The sequence below is a fragment of the Sebastes umbrosus genome, chromosome 19 (genome assembly GCF_015220745.1).
Source record: "Sebastes umbrosus isolate fSebUmb1 chromosome 19, fSebUmb1.pri, whole genome shotgun sequence".
Lineage (NCBI taxonomy): Eukaryota > Metazoa > Chordata > Actinopteri > Perciformes > Sebastidae > Sebastes > Sebastes umbrosus.
This window is the reverse complement of record NC_051287.1, coordinates 2,697,316-2,711,585: the sequence shown is the minus strand read 5'-3', so window position 1 is coordinate 2,711,585 and position 14,270 is coordinate 2,697,316. Positions and strand designations below refer to the sequence as shown.

General features: G+C 37.4%; 2 protein-coding genes and 1 long non-coding RNA gene across 3 annotated transcripts; all 3 read left to right on the top strand.

The window, feature by feature from the left end:
- Positions 1-3: 3 nt before the first annotated feature.
- LOC119478397 lies at positions 4-1,141 on the top strand. The gene is made up of 3 exons (XR_005204436.1): positions 4-79; positions 252-323; positions 1,048-1,141. It is a non-coding gene; the product is annotated as an uncharacterized LOC119478397 (long non-coding RNA).
- A 403-nt stretch (positions 1,142-1,544) lies between these two features.
- Positions 1,545-8,287, top strand: LOC119478568 (mucin-6-like). The gene is made up of 11 exons (XM_037753401.1): positions 1,545-1,557; positions 1,983-2,112; positions 2,583-2,645; positions 2,815-3,014; positions 4,197-4,312; positions 5,094-5,324; positions 5,497-5,568; positions 6,293-6,401; positions 7,228-7,357; positions 7,827-7,889; positions 8,059-8,287. The coding sequence occupies exons 1-11, from the start codon at positions 1,545-1,547 to the stop codon at positions 8,285-8,287; spliced, it is 1,356 nt and encodes a 451-aa protein (XP_037609329.1).
- Positions 8,288-10,758: 2,471 nt separating this feature from the next.
- LOC119478594 (mucin-5B-like) lies at positions 10,759-13,531 on the top strand. Its single transcript, XM_037753426.1, has 5 exons — positions 10,759-10,811; positions 11,536-11,644; positions 12,471-12,600; positions 13,071-13,133; positions 13,303-13,531. The coding sequence occupies exons 1-5, from the start codon at positions 10,794-10,796 to the stop codon at positions 13,529-13,531; spliced, it is 549 nt and encodes a 182-aa protein (XP_037609354.1). The 5' UTR covers positions 10,759-10,793.
- The last annotated feature ends 739 nt before the right edge of the window (positions 13,532-14,270 follow it).

The window sequence follows — 14,270 nt, the reverse complement described above, 5'->3', positions numbered from 1 at the left end:
AGATTCCGAGCTGCCACAGTTGGTGTCCTCTTCACAATGCCATATTGCACTGAAGACCAACGGACCAGATGGAGACTATGTGAGTCATCATCAGTTCCGTGTTCTTACATTGATTGACTGTTCGGCCTTTTGTACAAATCATTTCAAAGACGTTGTGGTGCAAAGGGAACTTCAAATCAAGGTTTTATTTCTTAAATATTTTGGAAGCCATTTCCTAATATTCACTGTCCCTCATCTGTTTATGCTTTCAGGCGGAGTTAAAGCTGTTCAACTTTGGGGCACAAACAGCTGCTGGTGCCGTTTTGATGATTTCCGATCATTTTGTAAGTATATGTAAGATGTAACTTTGGTATCAGAGATGAGCCTGAGTCTGTTTACTGTGGCAAAGTATGTCCTCAAACCTATCTGCTGTATGGCAAGTTAACTTGATCCTGACCTCAGGCTGTGATTTCAGAAGTTTCAGAAGCATCTCGTCCCTGAGCGCAGAGACACTTATTCCTCTCCATTACATGTACCATTACAGTTGAGTCTGTGAGCCAGAAGGTCGTTTAACAAGAATCCTCAAAGTCTCTTCCGACCATCTTGATTTAAAGAATTACATCTGCAGCGGGACAAAGAAACCATTTGTGATTTTTTGTGATATTTTGGAAAATGCTCCTATCTGCGACTTGAATCAAATATAATACTGTATATGAGAGGTACAAACTGGGGCATCCTGAGAAATGATTAGCAATAAGGAATTTAGTTTGAAACAGTTACTCATTTATAATACATGTAAGGGATAATGCCCAACGAGGCGTCCGTTATCAGGAATTCATCATCAATCATTGTTTATTCAGGGAAGATTGACTGAGTAGTAAGCTCTTTCACAGCAATGCCCTGAAACCACATTCATACGAGCGAGAAGGATATACAATATTAATTCATTAATTCATTCATTAATGGACGACATCCTGAAATTGGAGGAATATATATAAAAAGGGGGATTCAAGTCCATACACTGTTCACTCAATATTAACCTTGATTTTTGTCTAATCCTTTTTCTAGAGCATGAGTGCAATGGTCGATGACTCAACTGTGGATTCATGGGCAATTTCTAAAGCTGTATTGAATGGAAGCGAATTTTTCATGGACTTGAGCGGATGCAGACTGTCAGGTAGGCAAATCCGGTGGTTCCCAAAGAAGGGACTGGGGCTCTTCAGGGATCCTCTAAACCAGGGCTGTCCAAAGTGGGGCCCGCGGGCCAAAGTTGGCCCGCCATCAGGTTTGATTTGGCCCGCCAGATGTTGGCAAAAAAATGTTTTTATTAAAAGACCCAACCGACTTTACTGTCTTTTGGAGGCCGTGCCAGGCTCGGGTTTATGGTTAGAAGATAGTGGCATCATATGAAACTAGAAAACCTAAGGACTCCATTAGTACCATATCATGTCACATTAGCTTGTCAGGAAGGAGGCTAACACTCTAAAGTCGGGCTAAATTTGAAACTGGCATGGCCATATTCAAAGGGGTCTCTTGACCTCTGACCTCAAGATATGTGACTGTAAATGGGTTCTGTGGGTAAAACATGCAGTTCCTTGAATGCAGTATACATGTGTTATTTTTGCCTATTCTATAATTGTGTATTTTAATATTTCTACATACTGGGGTCCCTAACCAGTCTTGGAAATGCATAAATTGCATAAATGACCCCAATTGTATTCAGCAGGTGGGTTTTAAGGGGCTAACTATCTAAAACATATTTAATTAAGGGAACTTGGGATCCTAGTACCATTTTGCATCTTAACAATACCATACAATAGGTGTTTCATTTTGGCCCGTGGCTCACTATTGAGTTCCAGTTTTGGCCCTCCAAGGGAAAAGTTTGGGCACCCTCGCTCTAAACAAATGTTTGATATTGTAAAATTGCTGTTAATTCATTCTGTTGAATTCTGCACACTAGTTGGTGAAGTTTAATATTAAACTCATTTCCTATCACCTCCCAGATGTCACTTTGACAGCCGATTCAGAGAAGTTAAACCCAGGAACCTGCCTCAAAGAAGTCTGTGATAAACATGCAGTCGCCAGTACTGTCAGTTCATGTGGAGCCAAGGAGGTTTGCCAGGACAACGTCAAGTAAATATGTTCACTTTATATTTGGAATAAAGTTTGAATAAAGGTTTGACCGACTAGTTTAAACGAAGTGTACCATGTGGATTGAAAGCGACTTGTATTCAGACAAACGGCCTATGAACGTGACACAAAACAAAGAAAGTTCTGATATTATTCGGATCAGGGCTGCAACTAACGATTACATTCATTATTGATCTATCCATTATTTTTGTTTTGATCACGATGGAAAATTTAAAAAAAAATCGCTGCAGCAGAAAAGTCTTTTAATAATAGTAATAATAATATTAATAATAATAAATACAAGCAGTAAACCCTTGGACTGAGGTTGCAGTGCAGCCTTTTTTATCCAACAAGCACCTCAAAATGTGTGTGAAGTTGTACGATTTCATCTTAACTTGATGCACTGACTGATATTACCTGTTTATTAATGTTGTACAGGTTTCACATGTAATGTGCTATGTGTCACCCCCTAGATGCGGGATTCAGCACAACGACACCATTGACAGTTCGATCAACTGCAACCGCTCAACTGAACAGTAAGAACTGACCCATCAAAACACTAAACAAGTCATCTTTATCATACATCTCTATGGGTCCATGACACTGTCATATGAGCAGGGATGATTCTGGAAGCTAATCACACTAAATACTGTTCAGAAAACTGGTAATTGACTCTCATTCTTCCTCTCTGCATGGCTGGAACAGCTGTAATCTCATGAGGCAGGCACCTTTCACTGCTTGTCACGACCGCATTGACCCAGAGCCGTACATAACCGCCTGCACAAACACTTTGTGCAATTACCCGGCGGTGGACGGTCTCAACTGCCAGTTGTTGGAGGCTTATGCCAAGGCCTGCAGTCTGAAGGACGTCACACTGAAGAACTGGAGGTCAACGGTTGGCTGCTGTAAGATTCAGTTTGACTTTTATTATTAAAAACACAACCTTCAATTTTAATGCCGGAGCTCATAAAGCCAAAATGCATGTACAGTATAAGTATAGCACAATATATATGTTATAATACAAATTTAGTTTACTTTTTTTTTAAAGTATAAGTAACTTAAGAAACAATAATAATTTACTACTGTGTATGATCAGCAAAATGTACTTAAAGTACAAATAATAAAAGTAGTATCCACAGTGCAGAATGAAGGCAAAAGAAAGAATGCATTACATGTAAGCAGCAGTTTAATGTTAATTTTAAATGTTTATTTGATCTATTATATTTGTGTCTATGTTTTACTCCTCGTGTCTGTTTTATTATTGTGTAGTATATTTAAATATACTAAATCTAAATGCAGTAGAATAAAAGTGCAAGTAAGTCGAGTAGAAAGAAGCAGATAAATAAGTAAATGTTCCTGTGGAGTTTTCCAATAGAAACATTTCATGAATGATGAACACTTTTAAAACATGTGCTCATCCATGAAATCAAAATAAATGAATAATAAATCAATTATTTTACACTCAGAATTCATTGCATTGATGAATGTCATTTTAAAGGGTCCCATATTGTAATAAGTGAGATTTCCATGTCTTCTGTTTATTATAAAGCAGGTTTAAGTGCTATATAAATATTGTTAAAGTATCAAAACGCTCAATATACGGAGAAATACTCACAGCCCGTATTCCGAAACTGAGCCTTTGAAACAATTTGTCAGGATTTATGTCCATTTGTGATGTCACAAATATACAATATTTAGACCATTTCACAGTTTTCCACGAAAACATTCTTAATGTGTCCCAGTTTATTTCTTGCTGCAGTGTATGTGAATGACATCAGCTGACAGGAAGTAAACATGAACCCAGACTGTTGCCTAGCGACGCAATTCCATTGCAGTTTCCGTTGAAATGCACTAAAACGGTTTCAGACAGAGGGTAAATACAGGAATATTCAGACAGACTATATGAAGAACTTAACAGGTTTTTTGAACATTGCAGCATGTAAACATGTTCTAGCAGAAAATATAAAATACATGTACCTGAAAATAAGCACAATATGGGACTTTTAATTCAGAGGGAATGAACAGTATATAGCTGATGTTGATAGATTCATGTATGCTATTTCTTTTCCTTCAAATCCACGCTGTAGTTGCTGCCAGCCAGGTTGACCTCAATCTGTCTGACCCACAAAACATTGTTACTGGACATGTGAACATCAGCACGTGTCCCATCACCTTCTATGGACGCACATACTCAATGCTGGATGTAAGTCAAATGAAATCATGTTTGAGAAACATCTTGTCTTTCCCTCTACTGTTATTATCTGACAGACAGACCGTTTGACTGCTGATGACTGTCTGTTAGCGAAGATATCGCATACAGATTTCATTTCTTGCTGAGAGCTAGATGACAATTCTACTGAAATACAAACATATTAGCATCAAAACATACTTAAAGTACCCAAAGTAAACGTACTCATGATGCAGAATGGCCCATTTCAGAATAATATATCTGATATTATTGGATTATAATTTTTGATGCATTAATGTGTTGATCACTTATAGTTATTTTAATGACTTTATATGCAACAGGGTATCTTATGAATTTGTCCCAGAGGATCAGAAATGTTTCATCTTATCTTAACCTATAATATTACATCATCATTTACTTTTTGATTATATTGTGATTATTAATCTGAGTTTGCAAAAGTAACTAGCAACTAAAAAAAATGTTACCCACCCCCAGTCCTCTGTTAACTTCAATTTCTTCTCTTTAATGCAAAACTGCTCTGGACTTGTTGGACTAAAAAGTGTTGCACCAAAATGAGAAAAATATTTTGATATCATTATTGACTTGAAATAATTGTATTTTGGAGTAATAAAGTAAAACTTATAGTTTAAAATGGTGCAATAAATGACAGTTTTATGAGATGAAATGATGCTGTTTTTGAGTCAAAGCCTGTCTTTAAATATTGATAATATTATACTTGATAAATACTTGATAATATTGTTGTCGCTTCATGTATGGTGCCTCTCTGTTTTTGCAGCTGTTGATCCAAGATTCAGTTCTTTCAGTTTGTTTCAAAAATGACGCAGCTGAAAACGCAACAGCCTGTCTTTCCGTGGGTGATAACGGCAATGCAACCAAAGTTGGTTGGGGGATAAAAACTACCTCTACGGACAGGTCAGATATTATTAAAGGTTCCGAGCTGCCACAGTTGGTGTCCTCTTCACAATGCCATATTGCACTGAAGACCAACGGACCAGATGGAGACTATGTGAGTCATCATCAGTTCCGTGTTCTTACATTGATTGACTGTTCGGCCTTTTGTACAAATCATTTCAAAGACGTTGTGGTGCAAAGGGAACTTCAAATCAAGGTTTTATTTCTTAAATATTTTGGAAGCCATTTCCTAATATTCACTGTCCCTCATCTGTTTATGCTTTCAGGCGGAGTTAAAGTTGTTCAACTTTGGGGCACAAACAGCTGCTGGTGCCGTTTTGATGATTTCCGATCATTTTGTAAGTATATGTAAGATGTAACTTTGGTATCAGAGATGAGCCTGAGTCTGTTTACTGTGGCAAAGTATGTCCTCAAACCTATCTGCTGTATGGCAAGTTAACTTGATCCTGACCTCAGGCTGTGATTTCAGAAGTTTCAGAAGCATCTCGTCCCTGAGCGTAGAGACACTTATTCCTCTCCATTACATGTACCATTACAGTTGAGTCTGTGAGCCAGAAGGTCGTTTAACAAGAATCCTCAAAGTCTCTTCCAACCATCTTGATTTAAAGAATTACATCTGCAGCAGGACAAAGAAACCATTTGTGATTTTTTGTGATATTTTGGAAAATGCTCCTATCTGCGACTTGAATCAAATATAATACTGTATATGAGAGGTACAAACTGGGGCATCCTGAGAAATGATTAGCAATAAGGAATTTAGTTTGAAACAGTTACTCATTTATAATACATGTAAGGGATAATGCCCAACGAGGCGTCCGTTATCAGGAATTCATCATCAATCATTGTTTATTCAGGGAAGATTGACTGAGTAGTAAGCTCTTTCACAGCAATGCCCTGAAACCACATTCATACGAGCGAGAAGGATATACAATATTAATTCATTAATTCATTCATTAATGGACGACATCCTGAAATTGGAGGAATATATATAAAAAGGGGGATTCAAGTCCATACACTGTTCACTCAATATTAACCTTGATTTTTGTCTAATCCTTTTTCTAGAGCATGAGTGCAATGGTCGATGACTCAACTGTGGATTCATGGGCAATTTCTAAAGCTGTATTGAATGGAAGCGAATTTTTCATGGACTTGAGCGGATGCAGACTCTCAGGTAGGCAAATCCGGTGGTTCCCAAAGAAGGGACTGGGGCTCTTCAGGGATCCTCTAAACCAGGGCTGTCCAAAGTGGGGCCCGCGGGCCAAAGTTGGCCCGCCATCAGGTTTGATTTGGCCCGCCAGATGTTGGCAAAAAAATGTTTTTATTAAAAGACCCAACCGACTTTACTGTCTTTTGGAGGCCGTGCCAGGCTCGGGTTTATGGTTAGAAGATAGTGGCATCATATGAAACTAGAAAACCTAAGGACTCCATTAGTACCATATCATGTCACATTAGCTTGTCAGGAAGGAGGCTAACACTCTAAAGTCGGGCTAAATTTGAAACTGGCATGGCCATATTCAAAGGGGTCTCTTGACCTCTGACCTCAAGATATGTGACTGTAAATGGGTTCTATGGGTAAAACATGCAGTTCCTTGAATGCAGTAAACATGTGTTATTTTCGCCTATTCTATAATTGTGTATTTTAATATTTCTACATACTGGGGTCCCTAACCAGTCTTGGAAATGCATAAATTGCATAAATGACCCCAATTGTATTCAGCAGGTGGGTTTTAAGGGGCTAACTATCTAAAACATATTTAATTAAGGGAACTTGGGATCCTAGTACCATTTTGCATCTTAACAATACCATACAATAGGTGTTTCATTTTGGCCCGTGGCTCACTATTGAGTTCCAGTTTTGGCCCTCCAAGGGAAAAGTTTGGGCACCCTCGCTCTAAACAAATGTTTGATATTGTAAAATTGCTGTTAATTCATTCTGTTGAATTCTGCACACTAGTTGGTGAAGTTTAATATTAAACTCATTTCCTATCACCTCCCAGATGTCACTTTGGCAGCCGATTCAGAGAAGTTAAACCCAGGAACCTGCCTCAAAGAAGTCTGTGATAAACATGCAGTCGCCAGTACTGTCAGTTCATGTGGAGCCAAGGAGGTTTGCCAGGACAACGTCAAGTAAATATGTTCACTTTATATTTGGAATAAAGTTTGAATAAAGGTTTGACCGACTGGTTTAAACGAAGTGTACCATGTGGATTGAAAGCGACTTGTATTCAGACAAACGGCCTATGAACGTGACACAAAACAAAGAAAGTTCTGATATTATTCGGATCAGGGCTGCAACTAACGATTACATTCATTATTGATCTATCCATTATTTTTGTTTTGATCACGATGGAAAATTTAAAAAAAATCGCTGCAGCAGAAAAGTCTTTTAATAATAGTAATAATAATATTAATAATAATAAATACAAGCAGTAAACCCTTGGACTGAGGTTGCAGTGCAGCCTTTTTTATCCAACAAGCACCTCAAAATGTGTGTGAAGTTGTACGATTTCATCTTAACTTGATGCACTGACTGATATTACCTGTTTATTAATGTTGTACAGGTTTCACATGTAATGTGCTATGTGTCACCCCCTAGATGCGGGATTCAGCACAACGACACCATTGACAGTTCGATCAACTGCAACCGCTCAACTGAACAGTAAGAACTGACCCATCAAAACACTAAACAAGTCATCTTTATCATACATCTCTATGGGTCCATGACACTGTCATATGAGCAGGGATGATTCTGGAAGCTAATCACACTAAATACTGTTCAGAAAACTGGTAATTGACTCTCATTCTTCCTCTCTGCATGGCTGGAACAGCTGTAATCTCATGAGGCAGGCACCTTTCACTGCTTGTCACGACCGCATTGACCCAGAGCCGTACATAACCGCCTGCACAAACACTTTGTGCAATTACCCGGCGGTGGACGGTCTCAACTGCCAGTTGTTGGAGGCTTATGCCAAGGCCTGCAGTCTGAAGAACGTCACACTGAAGAACTGGAGGTCAACGGTTGGCTGCTGTAAGATTCAGTTTGACTTTTATTATTAAAAACACAACCTTCAATTTTAATGCCGGAGCTCATAAAGCCAAAATGCATGTACAGTATAAGTATAGCACAATATATATGTTATAATACAAATTTAGTTTACTTTTTTTTTAAAGTATAAGTAACTTAAGAAACAATAATAATTTACTACTGTGTATGATCAGCAAAATGTACTTAAAGTACAAATAATAAAAGTAGTATCCACAGTGCAGAATGAAGGCAAAAGAAAGAATGCATTACATGTAAGCAGCAGTTTAATGTTAATTTTAAATGTTTATTTGATCTATTATATTTGTGTCTATGTTTTACTCCTCGTGTCTGTTTTATTATTGTGTAGTATATTTAAATATACTAAATCTAAATGCAGTAGAATAAAAGTGCAAGTAAGTCGAGTAGAAAGAAGCAGATAAATAAGTAAATGTTCCTGTGGAGTTTTCCAATAGAAACATTTCATGAATGATGAACACTTTTAAAACATGTGCTCATCCATGAAATCAAAATAAATGAATAATAAATCAATTATTTTACACTCAGAATTCATTGCATTGATGAATGTCATTTTAAAGGGTCCCATATTGTAATAAGTGAGATTTCCATGTCTTCTGTTTATTATAAAGCAGGTTTAAGTGCTATATAAATATTGTTAAAGTATCAAAACGCTCAATATACGGAGAAATACTCACAGCCCGTATTCCGAAACTGAGCCTTTGAAACAATTTGTCAGGATTTATGTCCATTTGTGATGTCACAAATATACAATATTTAGACCATTTCACAGTTTTCCACGAAAACATTCTTAATGTGTCCCAGTTTATTTCTTGCTGCAGTGTATGTGAATGACATCAGCTGACAGGAAGTAAACATGAACCCAGACTGTTGCCTAGCGACGCAATTCCATTGCAGTTTCCGTTGAAATGCACTAAAACGGTTTCAGACAGAGGGTAAATACAGGAATATTCAGACAGACTATATGAAGAACTTAACAGGTTTTTTGAACATTGCAGCATGTAAACATGTTCTAGCAGAAAATATAAAATACATGTACCTGAAAATAAGCACAATATGGGACTTTTAATTCAGAGGGAATGAACAGTATATAGCTGATGTTGATAGATTCATGTATGCTATTTCTTTTCCTTCAAATCCACGCTGTAGTTGCTGCCAGCCAGGTTGACCTCAATCTGTCTGACCCACAAAACATTGTTACTGGACATGTGAACATCAGCACGTGTCCCATCACCTTCTATGGACGCACATACTCAATGCTGGATGTAAGTCAAATGAAATCATGTTTGAGAAACATCTTGTCTTTCCCTCTACTGTTATTATCTGACAGACAGACCGTTTGACTGCTGATGACTGTCTGTTAGCGAAGATATCGCATACAGATTTCATTTCTTGCTGAGAGCTAGATGACAATTCTACTGAAATACAAACATATTAGCATCAAAACATACTTAAAGTACCCAAAGTAAACGTACTCATGATGCAGAATGGCCCGTTTCAGAATAATATATCTGATATTATTGGATTATAATTTTTGATGCATTAATGTGTTGATCACTTATAGTTATTTTAATGACTTTATATGCAACAGGGTATCTTATGAATTTGTCCCAGAGGATCAGAAATGTTTCATCTTATCTTAACCTATAATATTACATCATCATTTACTTTTTGATTATATTGTGATTATTAATCTGAGTTTGCAAAAGTAACTAGCAACTAAAAAAAATGTTACCCACCCCCAGTCCTCTGTTAACTTCAATTTCTTCTCTTTAATGCAAAACTGCTCTGGACTTGTTGGACTAAAAAGTGTTGCACCAAATGAGAAAAATATTTTGATATCATTATTGACTTGAAATAATTGTATTTTGGAGTAATAAAGTAAAACTTATAGTTTAAAATGGTGCAATAAATGACAGTTTTATGAGATGAAATGATGCTGTTTTTGAGTCAAAGCCTGTCTTTAAATATTGATAATATTATACTTGATAAATACTTGATAATATTGTTGTCGCTTCATGTATGGTGCCTCTCTGTTTTTGCAGCTGTTGATCCAAGATTCAGTTCTTTCAGTTTGTTTCAAAAATGACGCAGCTGAAAACGCAACAGCCTGTCTTTCCGTGGGTGATAACGGCAATGCAACCAAAGTTGGTTGGGGGATAAAAACTACCTCTACGGACAGGTCAGATATTATTAAAGGTTCCGAGCTGCCACAGTTGGTGTCCTCTTCACAATGCCATATTGCACTGAAGACCAACGGACCAGATGGAGACTATGTGAGTCATCATCAGTTCCGTGTTCTTACATTGATTGACTGTTCGGCCTTTTGTACAAATCATTTCAAAGACGTTGTGGTGCAAAGGGAACTTCAAATCAAGGTTTTATTTCTTAAATATTTTGGAAGCCATTTCCTAATATTCACTGTCCCTCATCTGTTTATGCTTTCAGGCGGAGTTAAAGTTGTTCAACTTTGGGGCACAAACAGCTGCTGGTGCCGTTTTGATGATTTCCGATCATTTTGTAAGTATATGTAAGATGTAACTTTGGTATCAGAGATGAGCCTGAGTCTGTTTACTGTGGCAAAGTATGTCCTCAAACCTATCTGCTGTATGGCAAGTTAACTTGATCCTGACCTCAGGCTGTGATTTCAGAAGTTTCAGAAGCATCTCGTCCCTGAGCGCAGAGACACTTATTCCTCTCCATTACATGTACCATTACAGTTGAGTCTGTGAGCCAGAAGGTCGTTTAACAAGAATCCTCAAAGTCTCTTCCGACCATCTTGATTTAAAGAATTACATCTGCAGCAGGACAAAGAAACCATTTGTGATTTTTTGTGATATTTTGGAAAATGCTCCTATCTGCGACTTGAATCAAATATAATACTGTATATGAGAGGTACAAACTGGGGCATCCTGAGAAATGATTAGCAATAAGGAATTTAGTTTGAAACAGTTACTCATTTATAATACATGTAAGGGATAATGCCCAACGAGGCGTCCGTTATCAGGAATTCATCATCAATCATTGTTTATTCAGGGAAGATTGACTGAGTAGTAAGCTCTTTCACAGCAATGCCCTGAAACCACATTCATACGAGCGAGAAGGATATACAATATTAATTCATTAATTCATTCATTAATGGACGACATCCTGAAATTGGAGGAATATATATAAAAAGGGGGATTCAAGTCCATACACTGTTCACTCAATATTAACCTTGATTTTTGTCTAATCCTTTTTCTAGAGCATGAGTGCAATGGTCGATGACTCAACTGTGGATTCATGGGCAATTTCTAAAGCTGTATTGAATGGAAGCGAATTTTTCATGGACTTGAGCGGATGCAGACTCTCAGGTAGGCAAATCCGGTGGTTCCCAAAGAAGGGACTGGGGCTCTTCAGGGATCCTCTAAACCAGGGCTGTCCAAAGTGGGGCCCGCGGGCCAAAGTTGGCCCGCCATCAGGTTTGATTTGGCCCGCCAGATGTTGGCAAAAAAATGTTTTTATTAAAAGACCCAACCGACTTTACTGTCTTTTGGAGGCCGTGCCAGGCTCGGGTTTATGGTTAGAAGATAGTGGCATCATATGAAACTAGAAAACCTAAGGACTCCATTAGTACCATATCATGTCACATTAGCTTGTCAGGAAGGAGGCTAACACTCTAAAGTCGGGCTAAATTTGAAACTGGCATGGCCATATTCAAAGGGGTCTCTTGACCTCTGACCTCAAGATATGTGACTGTAAATGGGTTCTATGGGTAAAACATGCAGTTCCTTGAATGCAGTAAACATGTGTTATTTTCGCCTATTCTATAATTGTGTATTTTAATATTTCTACATACTGGGGTCCCTAACCAGTCTTGGAAATGCATAAATTGCATAAATGACCCCAATTGTATTCAGCAGGTGGGTTTTAAGGGGCTAACTATCTAAAACATATTTAATTAAGGGAACTTGGGATCCTAGTACCATTTTGCATCTTAACAATACCATACAATAGGTGTTTCATTTTGGCCCGTGGCTCACTATTGAGTTCCAGTTTTGGCCCTCCAAGGGAAAAGTTTGGGCACCCTCGCTCTAAACAAATGTTTGATATTGTAAAATTGCTGTTAATTCATTCTGTTGAATTCTGCACACTAGTTGGTGAAGTTTAATATTAAACTCATTTCCTATCACCTCCCAGATGTCACTTTGGCAGCCGATTCAGAGAAGTTAAACCCAGGAACCTGCCTCAAAGAAGTCTGTGATAAACATGCAGTCGCCAGTACTGTCAGTTCATGTGGAGCCAAGGAGGTTTGCCAGGACAACGTCAAGTAAATATGTTCACTTTATATTTGGAATAAAGTTTGAATAAAGGTTTGACCGACTGGTTTAAACGAAGTGTACCATGTGGATTGAAAGCGACTTGTATTCAGACAAACGGCCTATGAACGTGACACAAAACAAAGAAAGTTCTGATATTATTCGGATCAGGGCTGCAACTAACGATTACATTCATTATTGATCTATCCATTATTTTTGTTTTGATCACGATGGAAAATTTAAAAAAAAATCGCTGCAGCAGAAAAGTCTTTTAATAATAGTAATAATAATATTAATAATAATAAATACAAGCAGTAAACCCTTGGACTGAGGTTGCAGTGCAGCCTTTTTTATCCAACAAGCACCTCAAAATGTGTGTGAAGTTGTACGATTTCATCTTAACTTGATGCACTGACTGATATTACCTGTTTATTAATGTTGTACAGGTTTCACATGTAATGTGCTATGTGTCACCCCCTAGATGCGGGATTCAGCACAACGACACCATTGACAGTTCGATCAACTGCAACCGCTCAACTGAACAGTAAGAACTGACCCATCAAAACACTAAACAAGTCATCTTTATCATACATCTCTATGGGTCCATGACACTGTCATATGAGCAGGGATGATTCTGGAAGCTAATCACACTAAATACTGTTCAGAAAACTGGTAATTGACTCTCATTCTTCCTCTCTGCATGGCTGGAACAGCTGTAATCTCATGAGGCAGGCACCTTTCACTGCTTGTCACGACCGCATTGACCCAGAGCCGTACATAACCGCCTGCACAAACACTTTGTGCAATTACCCGGCGGTGGACGGTCTCAACTGCCAGTTGTTGGAGGCTTATGCCAAGGCCTGCAGTCTGAAGAACGTCACACTGAAGAACTGGAGGTCAACGGTTGGCTGCTGTAAGATTCAGTTTGACTTTTATTATTAAAAACACAACCTTCAATTTTAATGCCGGAGCTCATAAAGCCAAAATGCATGTACAGTATAAGTATAGCACAATATATATGTTATAATACAAATTTAGTTTACTTTTTTTTTAAAGTATAAGTAACTTAAGAAACAATAATAATTTACTACTGTGTATGATCAGCAAAATGTACTTAAAGTACAAATAATAAAAGTAGTATCCACAGTGCAGAATGAAGGCAAAAGAAAGAATGCATTACATGTAAGCAGCAGTTTAATGTTAATTTTAAATGTTTATTTGATCTATTATATTTGTGTCTATGTTTTACTCCTCGTGTCTGTTTTATTATTGTGTAGTATATTTAAATATACTAAATCTAAATGCAGTAGAATAAAAGTGCAAGTAAGTCGAGTAGAAAGAAGCAGATAAATAAGTAAATGTTCCTGTGGAGTTTTCCAATAGAAACATTTCATGAATGATGAACACTTTTAAAACATGTGCTCATCCATGAAATCAAAATAAATGAATAATAAATCAATTATTTTACACTCAGAATTCATTGCATTGATGAATGTCATTTTAAAGGGTCCCATATTGTAATAAGTGAGATTTCCATGTCTTCTGTTTATTATAAAGCAGGTTTAAGTGCTATATAAATATTGTTAAAGTATCAAAACGCTCAATATACGGAGAAATACTCACAGCCCGTATTCCGAAACTGAGCCTTTGAAACAATTTGTCAGGATTTATGTCCATTTGT